This window comes from Podarcis erhardii (genome assembly GCF_964252035.2).
Source record: "Podarcis erhardii genome assembly, chromosome: 1".
Taxonomy (NCBI): Eukaryota; Metazoa; Chordata; class Lepidosauria; order Squamata; family Lacertidae; genus Podarcis; species Podarcis erhardii.
In genome coordinates, this window is record NC_138497.1 from 78,321,474 (window position 1) to 78,336,092 (window position 14,619).

Below are 14,619 nucleotides of genomic sequence, written 5' to 3' on the forward strand. Positions count from 1 at the left end.
AAAATAAAACCTATTTGGGAAAGAAACTACTTTTGGCATTTTTATGGCTGTTTGTTACAGATAGATGCCTTGGTGTTTACTATCGTGTATCAATTGTGCCTTTTAGGCAAGTGGAGAAACCATTCCACATATTTGGTGGAATACTTTCTTCTATAGTCGAAAGATATAGAATCTTATCACCCTATTTAAATCCATTTCCTAAGCCTACCTCCTGCTGCAGTTTGTCCACCGCACTAGTCACAGACACTTCGTCCGGCTTCATGTACTTCTGGGTCATTGTCTCCTTCAGATTTTGCTTCAGCTCCGTATTCAGCTGCATAGGGTGGGGGAAAGGTAGTGGGGATGGAAAGAAAATATGAATAACATCCTTCTTCGACATAGCTCTCTGTATGATAACCAACACAAAACTGCACCCAGAATGATTCAATAGATCCCTGGTCCAATTTTACAAGATAAATAAATTTGGGAAACAAAGGCGAGATGGAGAGTTGCAGAATGTTAGGCAAGTGGGTTGCTCAAGAGCAGGGATAGGAAGCCTGTGGCTCACCAGATGTAGCAGGACTAGAACTCACAACTTCCTAGCCACTGGCCATGTAGGCCAGGACTAACGGAAGGTCACATCCCTGCTCTAGAGAATCCCCAAGCTCTAAATAAACACAGGCAGACGCAACAAGCCTTTCTTCCCTTTTGCCTAGGTAGATCAGACTCTGCTGGTGAGATCTGAGTGATCTGCAAGAATTCTGACTCCCAATCCTTTAACAATAGGTATGACACACTCCCCTCCTCCCCTCTAAACTAGGCTGCTGAGATGAAGAAAGCTGCAGGAGGGGAACCAGAAGTTGATTTGTGTCCAACTGGACTGTGAGTTAGTTCTGCTACTGAAAACAATTCCCCAGTTGAAAGTGTTCCAACAACGTTCTACCAGAATCACACTGCCACTATTTTGCTCCAGTCGGTGGACCTTGGGTGTCTTCTAAAAAGCCAAATACACGTCCCACAATCCTGAAGTCTGGCCGCTTCTAGCCTAAACTTATTTTCTAATATTTTCTGTAAAATAAACAGGCATCCCACTTCACTTGAATTCTAGCTTGTTATATGGCCCTGGGGCTCCACTGGCTTGGGCCTAAGCACCTGGGCTTGACTGGATTCATGGGACAGGCTATCAGCAACCCCAGTACTTTTGAAAGTAAAGCTCTGCAGCTGTCACCATGAGCTACATTTTCTCTCATGCATGCACTTCACCGCTGGTGAATGAGATGGAAAGTTCCATCAAACTCTTACTACAATGTACACAGAAACAACAAAGCTGCCTTATACTATGGACTCGTCTAGCTAACTACCTGTCAACCCTGATTGGCTACATATCTGTAGGATCTTGAGCAGAGATCTCTCTCAGCCCAACCCACGGAGATCTTTTAACTGCAAATGTCAGGAACTCAGCCCAGAGACCTTTCAGCATCTAAAGAAAATGCTCGACCACAGAAGCACTTGGGGAGAGAAGCGGATGCCCCAGGAAACAAAGCAAGGGTTTTTGCATCAAAATACAGCAGTGATACATCCTTAAATTCCACTTGTACAAGGTAAACATATCAAAGGAGTGATTAGAGCATCATTTGTTTGCCAGACTAGTGCTTTGACTTGAACCCAAATGATATGAGGCTTTAGAGATGAATAATTCACACAAATACAAGGGGAAAAGGTTTGCTGGCACCAAAAGCAAAATTAGAGAGAGAGACTCAATTAGCAGATGCCTTCCAGGAAAAACAAAATAAATTACCTGTGGGCTCATAGGAAAGAACTGCAGCGTGGAACAAAGGCAGCAAAAGCAAATACACAGAGTTTTATAAGCATACTGGGGGAAAGGGAAGCAAGGAGGGGAAAATAAGAGGAAGAATCACAAAAGACAAAGTGCATTCAATCCTAGATATAAGGGGAAAGGAGGCTTGCAAGGAAGGTGTGGCAGACAGAAGAAACAGAGGCTTGCAAAACAAGTAGGATCCACACAAACACTGGTGTCCCTCCCCAAACTACAAATCCCAGCACGCCATGCTCACTTGCTTGCATTATCAAACTCAATACCATGCATTCCTGAAACAGCATTTTAAATTAGCTCATCCTTCCTGGGAAGCTGATTGGATAAGCATGCTAAGAGCTAATGATTCCTCAGACAGCTTTTGAAAAAGAAAGCGTCCTCTCTTTGAAAAAAATGTTTGGCCTGTTCTGTGCTGGATGATTTCTGTCCATATGAAGTTGTGATTGCTTAGGAATTGTTCAAGGCAGTCTATTAAACAACTTCCATGCAAACCTGGATATAGGAGTTAGCTTCATTTTACCTTACCCATTAAATAAATAAGATGCAACAAAATCCCTGCAAGGGTGTCTTCTCAGAGGCTATGGGGTGGGGGGAACATACTATAAAAAACCCCATCTAGAACAGCCATCCCCCCCTCACCTGGTGCCCTCCAGATGTTTTGGACTACAACTTCCATCCTTGATAACCTCTGGCTACGCTGGCTGGGGCTGACTGGAGCTGTAATTCAGCAAGATCTGGAGAGCGCCAGGTTGGGAACGGCTGATCTATGCAAAGCTTATGAACGCATGTGCTGTAGCCCAGGAGATCAAGCTTTGTCGAAATGCACACATCTGTTTTATAAAAGGATATGTGTGAAGACCTGAGTTACGGTGTTCTGTCACACACCTATCTTCCCATTGCCTTTAGGCCACCAGATCTGTATACTTGTAGCTGAATGCTGACATCAGAATCGTTTAAACAAAATATGGATGATCCTGAGGAAGTTGGTGCATGTAGACCTCTTATTTTCCTCACTGAGCTTTTCTGAGTTTAGTCACACTTATTTATACAATAGGAAGGTGCTACAGTAACAACAGCTTTTTGCTAGTAAGTGGGGGGGAATCTTCAGCACAAGCAATCAGACTGTTAGTCCATTTCATACTAATGTGACAAGGGAAAAGAGAAAGAGGCAATGCAAAGGGAAATTTGTATTCCAAGCACAGGTGCAGCAGCTAGCCAGATGCTTTGTTAGAGGGTATTTTCACACATCAAGACACTTTTTCTGGATCAACTCAATGCTGATCTATTTCATGCAGTATTAAATTGGCAAACTCATACACAATTCATAGGCAAATACCATTTTGGGTGGCAGTGGTAGTTTTTTTAAATTAAAAAAAAATCAAACTGATATAAATCACTGGGTGAAATCGTACAGAGACATACTCAGAGTAGACCCACGAAATGGTTTTTTGGGGGTTTTTTACACATAGAATTATTTTTGTTGACGTTTTTCACTGTGAAATGGCTTCAACATATTTTATGGAAAGTGATTCATAAATGGAATCAAATAAATAAATACATTGCTGCACCACAAAACTGGCTCTGCTTGGGCCAACGTTGTAAACGAATGCATGCAAATAAGATTTGAAATGAAAGTAAGTTTTTTTATACACCAGAGGAAGGTACTGGGAGAGAAAAAAGGTAGGACAAGATGGGCTCATAAGACACCTTTAAACTGAACTCTCAGTAGTCACACAATACGGGCCTGCTATTCTAGGACACTTAAATATCTCTTGTACACCCACCCTCACCCCATCAGTTCAGGGTATCAGTTTATTGGCCACAGTGGCATCACTCATCTCTACAACAGACATGTTCATAGGGAACTGAAGAGCCTCTGCCAGCAGCAGGCTTCTTTCACCTGTGATGTTGCCACCGCTGTCACTATAGGGCTGGCTGGGATTGGACATCGGAGTATGAAGGGAAACCACAGCAGAATGACAGGTGGGGCTGTGCAGAGCGAAAGGAGAACCAGTGTGACATAGCGATGAAGAGTTCAAATCCCCGCTCAGCCATGAAGCTCACTGGGTTGTAGTGAGGATAAAATGGGGAGAACTTTGTACACCCCCTTGAAGGAGAAGGTGGTATATAAGTGTAACAAACAAACAAACAAACAAACAAACAAACAAACAAACAAACATGTGCATGCTTTTTTTATGACAAACACCAGGACACTTGTGAGAAGTGAAAGGCAATGGTGTGAGAACCCTGGAAAATACAGTCTGTCAAACTGAGGGGCTCTTTGCTAGTTATTAGTGGCTGCTTACCTGCTGGTAGTAGATATAGGCCAGGATTCCAGCAATTACCTCAAGCAGGAAGATGCACAGCAGCAATATAAAATACTGCAAAAAAAGCAAAATGACGTGTTAGAATAGACCAGAGCATAATGTCACCACCATTGAATGGTTCCCTATGTAAATCTTTGAGGAAATGCTCAAAGCTAACAAATCGATTCCACTTCCCCCATAAGAAACATAGACTGGCAAAACAAGCAGAGGTGGGTGCCAATGCTTGAAAGCCCAGACAATGGGCAGCACGGAATGGGGAAAGTGACTTGCTGGGATCCAGTGGCACAGCTAGAGATGACATGTTGAGTTCAGTAGATTCAGCAACAAAAACCAGTGTAGTTAACGCATGAAGCTACGTTTCGCTGACTCAAGTCCACCCAGCCTAGCATGGTCTACTCAGATATGCAATGGATCTCCACAGCCGTCTTTTGTAGTCCTGCTACCTGCAATGCTTTTAACTGGAAATACCAGGGATTGAGCCTCAAATATTCCTGCATGCAAAGCACGAGTGACTGAGCCTTGGTTCATCCCTGGACGGTTTTCACAGCTGTGGTTCCTACTTCTCTCCTGCCAATGCCACTTGTCTTGAAATGCAAGCCCTCCAAAGCGACATCATTAGGAGCTCATCACAAGCTTGTTAGGGGGCAGTGGAATGTTTCCTTGGTGAGGGCAGGGAGGGTTTCAGAATAGCTGGGCTTCTAGCAGGGAGGGCTCTCCCAAATGGGCAAGAGTCAGCAACATGCCTGCAGCAGCACAGGGGCAGCTTCCGGAACTTTGGACTGAACCGTCAAAGGATAAAACCAGGCACAGGGTGAAACACAGAAGAATTTCCCTGCCCCAGTTGCTCAGAGACCCCTGAAGTGGACCATTCTGCTGACAACCAACCCAGAACTTGAGTAAGGCTTGGATCGTTCAGAACTCATGACACATTACATCACTAAGCTTATGACAGTCTGAGGTGTACATGTACCGTCAGCAACAGAATTAGAATGAATACAATGGGAGAAATCTGAAATGTATTTGCTTGGAAACTCTTTGTATACAAGTATCAGCCACCGCCATTATGGTACTTAGCCACACACAATTACTGATGTGTTTTTTGGTATTGCAGTTTTAGTGACACGGGTGCTACACACACCACAACCTATTCTACTGGCTATAATAGACTGCTTTTTACAAGCCCATTTCAGCAGCCAGCAGGATCCCTGCAAGTCCCAGGGGAGACTTCTGCAGCACCGTGCAGGCAAACCCTGACTTAGGACACCCAAAGGCCATCCTGCAAATCCCCTGCCATTGGAGTTAAGGCGGGTAGTGACTAGGCAAGGATCTTCTCAGTTGTGGTGCCCTGAGTGTTTCCAACCGTTGGAAAGCCTATTAAGTTCTATGCTGCTCTTGAAAAGTTTTTTTTTAAGACCAGCGTGTGTGGTTTTTTTATGCTCCTTAATAACTGCTTTTCAATCTTTCATCTGAGGGATTTTATTGTCTTATTTACTTCCTTTGCTAGCTGCCCTGGAAATACACACTAGTGAAGTTCATAGCATAAATGTTATTTAACTGAACAGTAAAAGTTAGAAGGGTTTCTCTGCCAGGCAGTCTTCAGTCTGTGAGCACACCGCATCAGCCATTCACTCACCCCACAAAGTGTTGCTGAAGCCTCAGACCAACTGCATGCTTGGACAAGGTATCCCTTTCATACCATGAGAATGAGTAACCTAGCAGTGCTCTGGCTAACCAAAATGGGAGACTGAAATTGAACAGAAACACACCTTAACCCAAAGGACTGCTTTCTTTCTTTCTTTTTGGAGACAAGTTAGGCAGAGCTACTGACATCATCCCTTTGTCCAGCTTGTACATTAAGGAAAGAGGAAACAATCAACTAAGGAGCTGGAAAGTTGTAATTTCCAGTGCTTGTGTTCTCACATTGTCCCCTTTGAAAGTACACTCCTCCTCCCACAACCAGACCACTGAGGAGATATATCTATATGTATATCTGTATTTCTCCAACGGCAGAACAATCAGGGCTGATAGAAAAGTCCAGATTTAAAACAGCATAGCTGTAAGACATCTAATATATATAGAAGCACATTTCTTCTTTAAGAGGTGGGGTTGGAGCAGGAGGACAGAATCCATCAGAGTTCCTATTAGTCAAAGAGAGCTGCCTTTGGGGCAGGGAGGGGATGATATTCCACAACTGGGAAGGAAGATCAGTTAAATATCCTATGTGAATCATCTACTGGAGTACCTCCAAAATAAAGTTTTATGGAAGTCATATGATCTGAGTTAGAGGGGTGGGTGGGGGAGGAGAGGGGGAGAGAGAGAGAGAGACCCCACACTTTCTAATTCAGTGGGCCATCTATATACAATCATCATTATAAAGGAATATCTTCTAGCTTTCAATCATTATGGCTATAAAATAAAACAACCGACACATCACTTCTCAAACTTTCATTCATCATGATGATCCACAAAGACTATCCTTACATATGACATTCTGTACTGAGCATCAAGATTATGACACTGAAAGAAACTGGGGTTACCTGGTGCAAAGTGGCCCTCTAGACTTGTGAAAATATGCTTGGGGTATGGCAGCCTTTGCCAATCTGGTGCCTTCCCTCCAGCTGCGTTGGACTACAGCTCCCATGGTGGTGGCTGGGGCTGATGGGAGTTGTAGTCCAACGCAGCTGGAGGGAAGGCGCCTGGCTGACGAAGGCTGGGATATGGGCTTAAGCTCAGGATTGGCAGAAGCCTTTGAGCCAACTCTGCCTGGCTGGCCACAAAGTGTTTGTTGTGCATGCTGCTTAACTAAACCGGAGGCCAAGAGACAGGCGACAATAGATCTGTCACAACCAGCCACTCAGGGGAGGGGAGAATGGCAACAAAAGGCTCTTTTGTTCCCGAGAGACAATCATTAGTTTTCTGTGGCAAAACAACAAAAAAGGACTGTACCAAATTTTTCATCTGTAATTGCTGGCTTGGAAAGACAGAAACAAAAAGGGAGAAGTCTTCCGCACACTGGGCCATTGTGTGCCTGCCAAGAGGGATTGGTATGGTCTACAGGCCATGTCAGCTCCAGTATCATCACAAGCCATGAGAAATACCACTTCAGAAATATCATAGCGCTTTCTTTGTCCTTACTGTACGGTGTCCCTGCGAAAGAGGCCTCCGCCTCACACCTTCCTTTTTCACAGCTGCACTGGCAGAGAACGCATCCATTTCCCAGCCCCACCAACACATTTAGTTGGAGCAAGCCTACTTTTCACATTATACTCTGACACAGGTATTCCTGTTGATGTCAGAAAGAGGAGCATATGAAGGATCTCATAGGAACACAGGAAGATGCCTTACACAAGTCTAGCCATGCCTCTGAACACTAGTTGCTGGAAACTGCAGGTGGGCAGAACGCTCTTGAGCTTAGGTCCCACGTGGGCTTCCCAGAAGCATCTGGCTGAGATGCTGGGCTCGATGGACCACTGGCCTGATCCAACAGGGGTTATGTTCACTGGTCCATTTAGTTCAGTATTGCAGACACTGACTGGCAGTAGCTTCCCAAGGGCTGAATTGGTGGTGGGTCTCCCCACCCAAACATTTCTCTTTCTGTCTTAACCCCTGTTTTCCTGCTACAATTTACCATGGCTCTCCGTGTCGATCCCTGCCTACACTGAGTTCTTCCCACTTGTTTAAAGAGCACTCACCACTCTCAGGAGGCTCCGCTGCTCCCTGAATGTAGCACAGCAGCCCAAGATGCCAGTGATCATGACCACAACGCCTGCCACCACCAGGATGTAGGCTGTTGCCATGTACGTATTGGACTGCAGGAGGCTTATGTAATCACTCTTTTCAGCCAGGGTCCAGATGCCCACTGCCATCACGGCTCCACCTGCCAGCTTAAGAGAGAAAGGAAGATAATGAGTCATCAGTGGTGGTTCACCAAGATCTGATTCAGGGTCCCTTGGCAGAGGGGCTCCTGCTGATCTCAATCAGGATCTAAGTTCAAGTGAAGCACCTTTTCACTCTTATCCTTGCCTATCACACTGCTTCGAAGATTTCTAATGGTCACTTTTGATGGAACCTATGGGAACAGTAGAATAAAGAAAGGCCTATCTATGTGTAGAGGGCCTCCAGCCCTCCTGGAACTTACCACTTCAGAAGGGAATCTGGGGATAACCCAGTGGAATGCTCTCCTATGGCTATGCCATCAACACCCCATCTTCAGAAAGCTATCAGGGAGAAGTTCTAACCTAGCACTCAATGTGGCTGTGCTTTTTGTGAAATAAAGAAGCAGCTAGAAGCTAAGCTCCAACTATCTGCTAATTTTGGCTGCTCTCTTTAAATCATGCAGAAGAGCATTAAAAGTCTATCCTAATCGCCCAATTGCTCCAGGATACTCCCAAATTCACAGCACAAATCAGCAAAATTGCTAAAGCTGGCTCCTTACCCAGAAAAAGAAGTTGAAGATGAAGAGGAGATATTTGAGACAGATGGTCCCACATGTTTCCTTGTTTTCAGAGTAGTCACGCATTGTCGCAATTTAACAGGGCTGTGGAAAAGCTTCAAGAAAAGGGGAGACTTCTGTTAGAAAACCCTTTTCCCCTTTTGACACCCAATGTGCAACTGTCAACCAGCTTTCTTCTGTATTCAACCATCACTCTTAACAGGCATTGCCAAGATATAACTTAAGAAACACATAAGGGGGAAAAACATGGCTGGTAATACTGCAAGCCCACCCTGTCAGTTCCAGGACAGGTCAATGGAAGCTGCTTTGTACCCAGTCAAACCACTGGTCCATCTGTTGTCTACACTGATCAGAAGTGGGTCTCCAGGGAATGACCCTGCAGGAACCTTCTGCATGCAAAACAGATGCTTTACCACTCAGCTACAGCCCTTTCCCTACTATTACTCCTGGTGTTAAGATCACTATGTGCCAGGGCACATCTCCACCAATCTATGGCCCCCTGCTGATACCATGTGGTCATATGGCCAAAAGTCTTCTTCAAGGTAGACTGGGTTCAGGCTATCCAAAATTTCATAAGCCAGAAATGGGGAAACCTCTTGTCTTCCTGATGTTGTTGGACTACAACTCCCCTCAACCCTGACAACTGGCCATGCTGGCCAGGGCTGATGGGAGTCCAGAGACATCCAGAGAGCCACAGCACCCACCCACCCATCCCTGTTATAAGCTTTCACTAGCACCTGGAATTGTGCTGGAAAACCAAAAAAACACAGAGCACAGGCATATGAGAAATCATCTTGCTCAGGTTCCCCTAATGGCGCGGAGCTAGAAACAGCAGTCCACTCCTGGATTTCATGTGCAGTTAAGTGTTTGGTGCAGAGAAATTTTCCCTTTTCCCCTCCCTCACATGATTCGGAAGCTATGTGACCTCCTCAGGAATTGGTACATGACACTGGGGGCAGGAGGAGATTCCCAGAATGGGAATGTTTCCATGTCTGAGCCATCTCAGTCTGTCCCTTTTACCCAATTATGCAAGGAAAGTTTTATTCTTTTTCTCTTAGGATATGTGACAGCATAGCTGGCAGCAAGCAGGGTTCACAAGCGAAGGGGAGAGGCTGAGAGATGACAGCATACATCCAAGATAGTAAAAGGGAGAGAACAACAAGGCTCCTTCCTTGGCTTCCTGACATGAGAAATTACCGCACAGCTCTGCCAAAACATAAAAAGGAGCTTCAGAGGCATCCATTTGTCCTCAAAGATCCCACTCTCATCCACTGCTCCCCCCCCCCACCCGCTCGGGATACACTGCTTGTATAAGATGAGAGATTTACTGTCCCCAGGACAAAAAACAAAATCCTTTCGTTTATCTATAGATAGAACAGATTATATCAACAATTGAAACAGACATACATGCTACAAAAATAAACTGGCTTTGCTGTCATGATCCGCCCCCCCCCCCCAAAAAAAACCCCAGGATCCTAGAAACTACAGTTTTCCCTGTCTGGCACTTTGACTGGCTTTCATGTTCTGCTGCTTGCTCATGGTCCAGCTCTACCCCACCTCTGTTTGGATGATCAGAAACATGTTCATCCTCACCCTGTAGGGATGATTCATCCTGAAATGGACACCTTCCCATTTCCGTGGGCTTCCCCCCAAGGGTTTGTTAAATAAATGCTCTGCAACCTTTCTAATGTTAAGCACCAGGCATCTGGTTCCATTCTGGTTCAAGCAGAGGATCCCCTCTCAGTGGTACAGGCCCAGCTTATCCCAAAACATTCCCCAATGCCCCAAACACCTTAATCTTTCTCCCTGTGTAACCATCTCATCTACACATAGAGACAGCTCAGTTTCACTTAACCAACTCACCCTGCACATGGAACAGGGTGGCATTTCAGAGAAAGCTACCACCTCAGAGGTTGTGGTCTTCAATGTTACCTTCCAGTTTTGCACAATTACAGTTCTCCTTCTCACTGGTGCATACCTGCTCACACAAACACTGACTTCCTCCTCTGCACAATCTAACAGGCTATCTAAACTATGGGTGGCATCTATAACCTTCATCTCAGCAGCCAAGTTGCCATCCGGTCTACAAACCTGTCACAAACCCAACTCTTCATGGATACAATTATGATCAAATTGCCTCCTACTCCCTGAAGGTACATACGCAGTGCAAGAATGACTTCCATTACCTTCATACACTTTGGATAAATGCATGTCCCAGTCCCAGAAGGATGCTAAATTTCCGCTCATAATGCTAGAAACCCAGGGTCATTCAGTGAAGCTGAATGGTGATGGATTTAGGACAGATCAACACACATTTGATGGTCACCAACTTGGATGGCCTTCGAAGGGGATTAGATAAATTCACTGAGGATAAGACTATCAATGGCTGCAAGTAGTGATGCCTGTATATTACATCCAGTACCAGAGACAGTAAATCTCTGAAAACCAGCTTCTGGGAACACAAGAGGGAAACTGCTATGGTGGTGAGTGTCCTGTTTCTACACTTCCAATTCGCATCTAGTTGGCTACTGTTGAGAAACAGAATGTTGGGCTAGATAGGCCTGTGGCTCTTCTTGTGGTTAGCAGGAGAAATGGCTGCGGGTTCAGCCCTGATAGAAGTTTTCTAGTAAGCAAAAAGTTCCAGGCGCTGCAACCTTTCCGCACAGGGCAGTTGTTTCATCTCCTTGGATCCTTTTGGTTGCCCTTTTTCTGAATGAGAGCCTACCTCTCCTCTCCCCTGTAGAATGCTGGTAAGGACTGCAATTTGCTGGGCTGATTCCAGATCAGTGCAGCAGAGGCCACATCTATGATGAGATGTACCATCATAGTGCATGAATCAGTTCTTTCAACCCTTGTATGGACATGTCACAGCTGGAAGAAGTTGGAAGCATCATGTTAACTATGGAACAGGACACCCAAAAGTAAATGCCTACCAGCTGCTTCAAAGTATTATATTTCCATTTTAAAGCTGCACTCAACTGCACATTAACCATGTTCTCATATTTTCTCTCCCAGTGAGGGACAGCATTTAGCTATGCATGACTCTGATCCAACATGCTTAAAATATATGGGTAGCTTGACTAGACTTCTGTGTGTACATAATAAACAGAATTTGAAGTTTCTGGGTTCTGATTAATGCTCATTGAACTGGTCTATTGGCCAATGTGCATTATCACATGTTCTTCCACGAAGCTCTTAAAGCTACATGGGATCTTGTTAGTCCCATCCCCATCTTCCACAAGTTGCATAGCACTGCTAGTAAAGCAAGCAAGATTGTGAAGAGGTGCTAAAAGAGGGCTCTCCCATCAATTTTAGTGCTGTAGTCAGAGAACAGCAGGAGGTTTATGAAGCATGCTGATTTATGGAGGATGGATGGCCAGTGAGTCATAGAACAATCATTGCTGTCTCCACTGGCCCTGGCCAGGAATAGCATCCCACTGAACAACGAGACTGTTCTTGCATTTAAATCAGTAACCCAAGGAAAGTACTACTGGAAATTAAACAAGCTATACAGACCATCCCACTTAACTGCTAGCATATTCTTTTCATTTCCATCAAGAAGAACGAATCAGTCTTTTCTACAGTGCTCTGGAAATGCGAAGTCAACACAACTCACAGGAACAGACTATCTAGCGCCAGAGCTGCATATATGCTGCACTAAAATTCCTGCCCCATAATTTTGTGTTCCAGTATGCTACATTCCATTGCAAGAAAATCTGGGTTCTGCAACCTATGTGAATTAGGCAAATCCAGCAAGTGATCATACTGCTTATTCTGCTTTTGCAAAACAAAACAAAACCCTCACCCCACTAATTGGAAAACTTGCTCAGTCCCACCCCTCGAACTTCTTCGATTCAACATGTCTGCCTATACATTTTCACAATGGTGGGGGCTAGAAATTTCTCTTTAAAACAACTCCCCTTGAGGGTGTGCTCTTATTTGCACTCAATAGAAATGTACTAGCCTACATGTGCAGAGCACACAAAATCCTTCACTGCACTCATAGTGTTGATCCAATCAAGGGCAAAGTTCAGGAAACTACTGCAAGTCCCCACTTATCAGAAGAAAGGAGGCAAAGATCTCTTTAGCTTTAGACACATTGCCTCAGTCTGAGCACAGGAGATTGCAAGTTTAAAGCCACCCAAGGCATTATTTCCCCTTTCAATCAAGCCTAGCCCCGCCCCATCCCTGCCGCGCCTTAATTCACATAGCATTGCTTCACTGTGCACACAAACCTGACTTCAAACATGAAGTGTAAAGCTGAAGAAAAAAATGGGATGAGGACTGGCACCATTTCTTTTTGCTTTTAACTTGTTATTAGCTTGATATGATTTTATTGTTTGGTTTTATGTTTGTATATTGTTGCAAACATTTTTCTGATACAGCACTATATAAATATTTTAATAAATAATCATTCTGTGCCTGCAACTTTAGACTTGCAGGAAAAAGGAATCACACAGTTGAGAGATCACAAAGGCCAGCAAACCCAACCGCATGCCAAGACATAGATGCCCACACATCAACCTACCGCTACAAAACCTCACTAGTGTGCCCAGACAAGCAGAGGCCAATGAAACTCCACGAAACTTAGGCAGTGTTTAGATTTGGGGTGCTCTTTGGTTCCACCCCTCTTTCTAAACAGCCTGTGTTTCATTCTAAGACATTCTGTTCTCATTCACCATGAGTTATTGGCTGCACAAGACCATGCAAAGTGTAACATGCAGAATTCTCTGGAGCTGTTTATACACATCTCAAGATGTTCTTTATTAGCAAGACTAGAAAGATCCTGCAGGCAATGTCATCTTGTTACTTATAAATGCATACACAGAGAAGGGAATTATCGCAGTTCCTCATGCTCACCATCAGCTTTCCTGCTAATGAAAGCAGGCATGTAAGTCATTTGGGGTCTTCATTCACCAGCTAAGCAAGGAAAAGGAATCAGAAAGGGAGTGAGATGCCCTTCTAAGTTCCTCCCAAAGCTCTCCTCTTCCCCTAGCACAGAAAAAGATCACGTTTGGTAAGTTAAAGTAGGATTTACAAACTCTTCAAAGGTCAGGTTCATGTGCTTTTCCATATATCAGCCATAATAATAATAATAATAATAATAATAATAATAATTTATTATTTATACCCCGCCCATCTGGCTGAGTTTCCCCAGCCACTCTGGGCGGCTCCCAATCAGTATTAAAAACAATACAGCATTACATATTAAAAACATCCCTGAACAGGGCTGCCTTAAGATGTCTTCTGAACGTCAGGTAATTCTTTATCTCTTTGACATCTGATGGGAGGGCGTTCCACAGGGCGGGCGCCACTACCGAGAAGGCCCTCTGTCTGGTTCCCTGTAGCCTCACTTCTCGCAATGAGGGAACCGCCAGAAGGCCCTCGGCGCTGGATCTCAGTGTCCGGGCTGAACGATGGGGGTGGAGACACTCCTTCAGGTATACAGGACCAAGGCCGTTTAGGGCTTTAAAGGTCAGCACCAACACTTTGAATCATGCTCGGAAACGTACTGGGAACCAATGCAGATCTCTCAGAACCGGTGTTATGTGGTCCCGAAAACACAGGCAGTAAACACAGGCAGTAAACACAGGCAGTAAAACTTAGCTTGGTTATAGTGGTGAAAGTATAAATTATTGGGATAGGAATAGAAGAATGGCTTGGAACAAACAGCTCTTATCACGCTCCATGCTGAGCTTCTCAGGTAGACCGAAGGGGAACAAGGGGGCGGGGGGGGGGGGAGAATTGACCTAGCTAAGCCTGGCAGGACAGCTCACTCTATGGTATTAACCCCTTCATGTGCTAATTAGACTGGAGCATGTTGGTTCTAAGAGGCTGGTTATCCCACAAGATCTACCGCTGGATTCCAATCTACCTTTTGTCCACCCATTTATACAGCAAATTTGCATACACATGTATTTTTAAGCATCTTTTTAAACTCACAATGAACATTAGGCATGGGCAAGTGAGATAGAAGAAGAAGTGGATTGGAAGAAGAAGTGACTGGAAGAAGTGATTCTTCCAAG

At 44.6% G+C, this 14,619-nt stretch overlaps 1 protein-coding gene across 2 annotated transcripts in view; it reads right to left on the bottom strand.

Annotated features, from left to right (window-relative positions):
• The window catches only part of CD151 (CD151 molecule (Raph blood group)), a 43,947-nt gene that overhangs the window by 14,896 nt on the left and 14,432 nt on the right, over positions 1–14,619 (bottom strand). Inside the window, exons 2-5 of one of the 2 annotated variants that reach the window (XM_081880692.1) lie at positions 8,576–8,688; positions 7,833–8,024; positions 4,120–4,194; positions 209–313 (exon numbers count right to left, since the gene is read on the bottom strand). In XM_081880692.1, the coding sequence (XP_081736818.1) occupies positions 209–313; positions 4,120–4,194; positions 7,833–8,024; positions 8,576–8,659 (456 nt within the window). In that variant the 5' untranslated portion in view covers positions 8,660–8,688. The remainder of the gene's footprint in view (positions 1–208; positions 314–4,119; positions 4,195–7,832; positions 8,025–8,575; positions 8,689–14,619) is intronic. The other variant, XM_081880691.1, reaches the window with a different exon arrangement.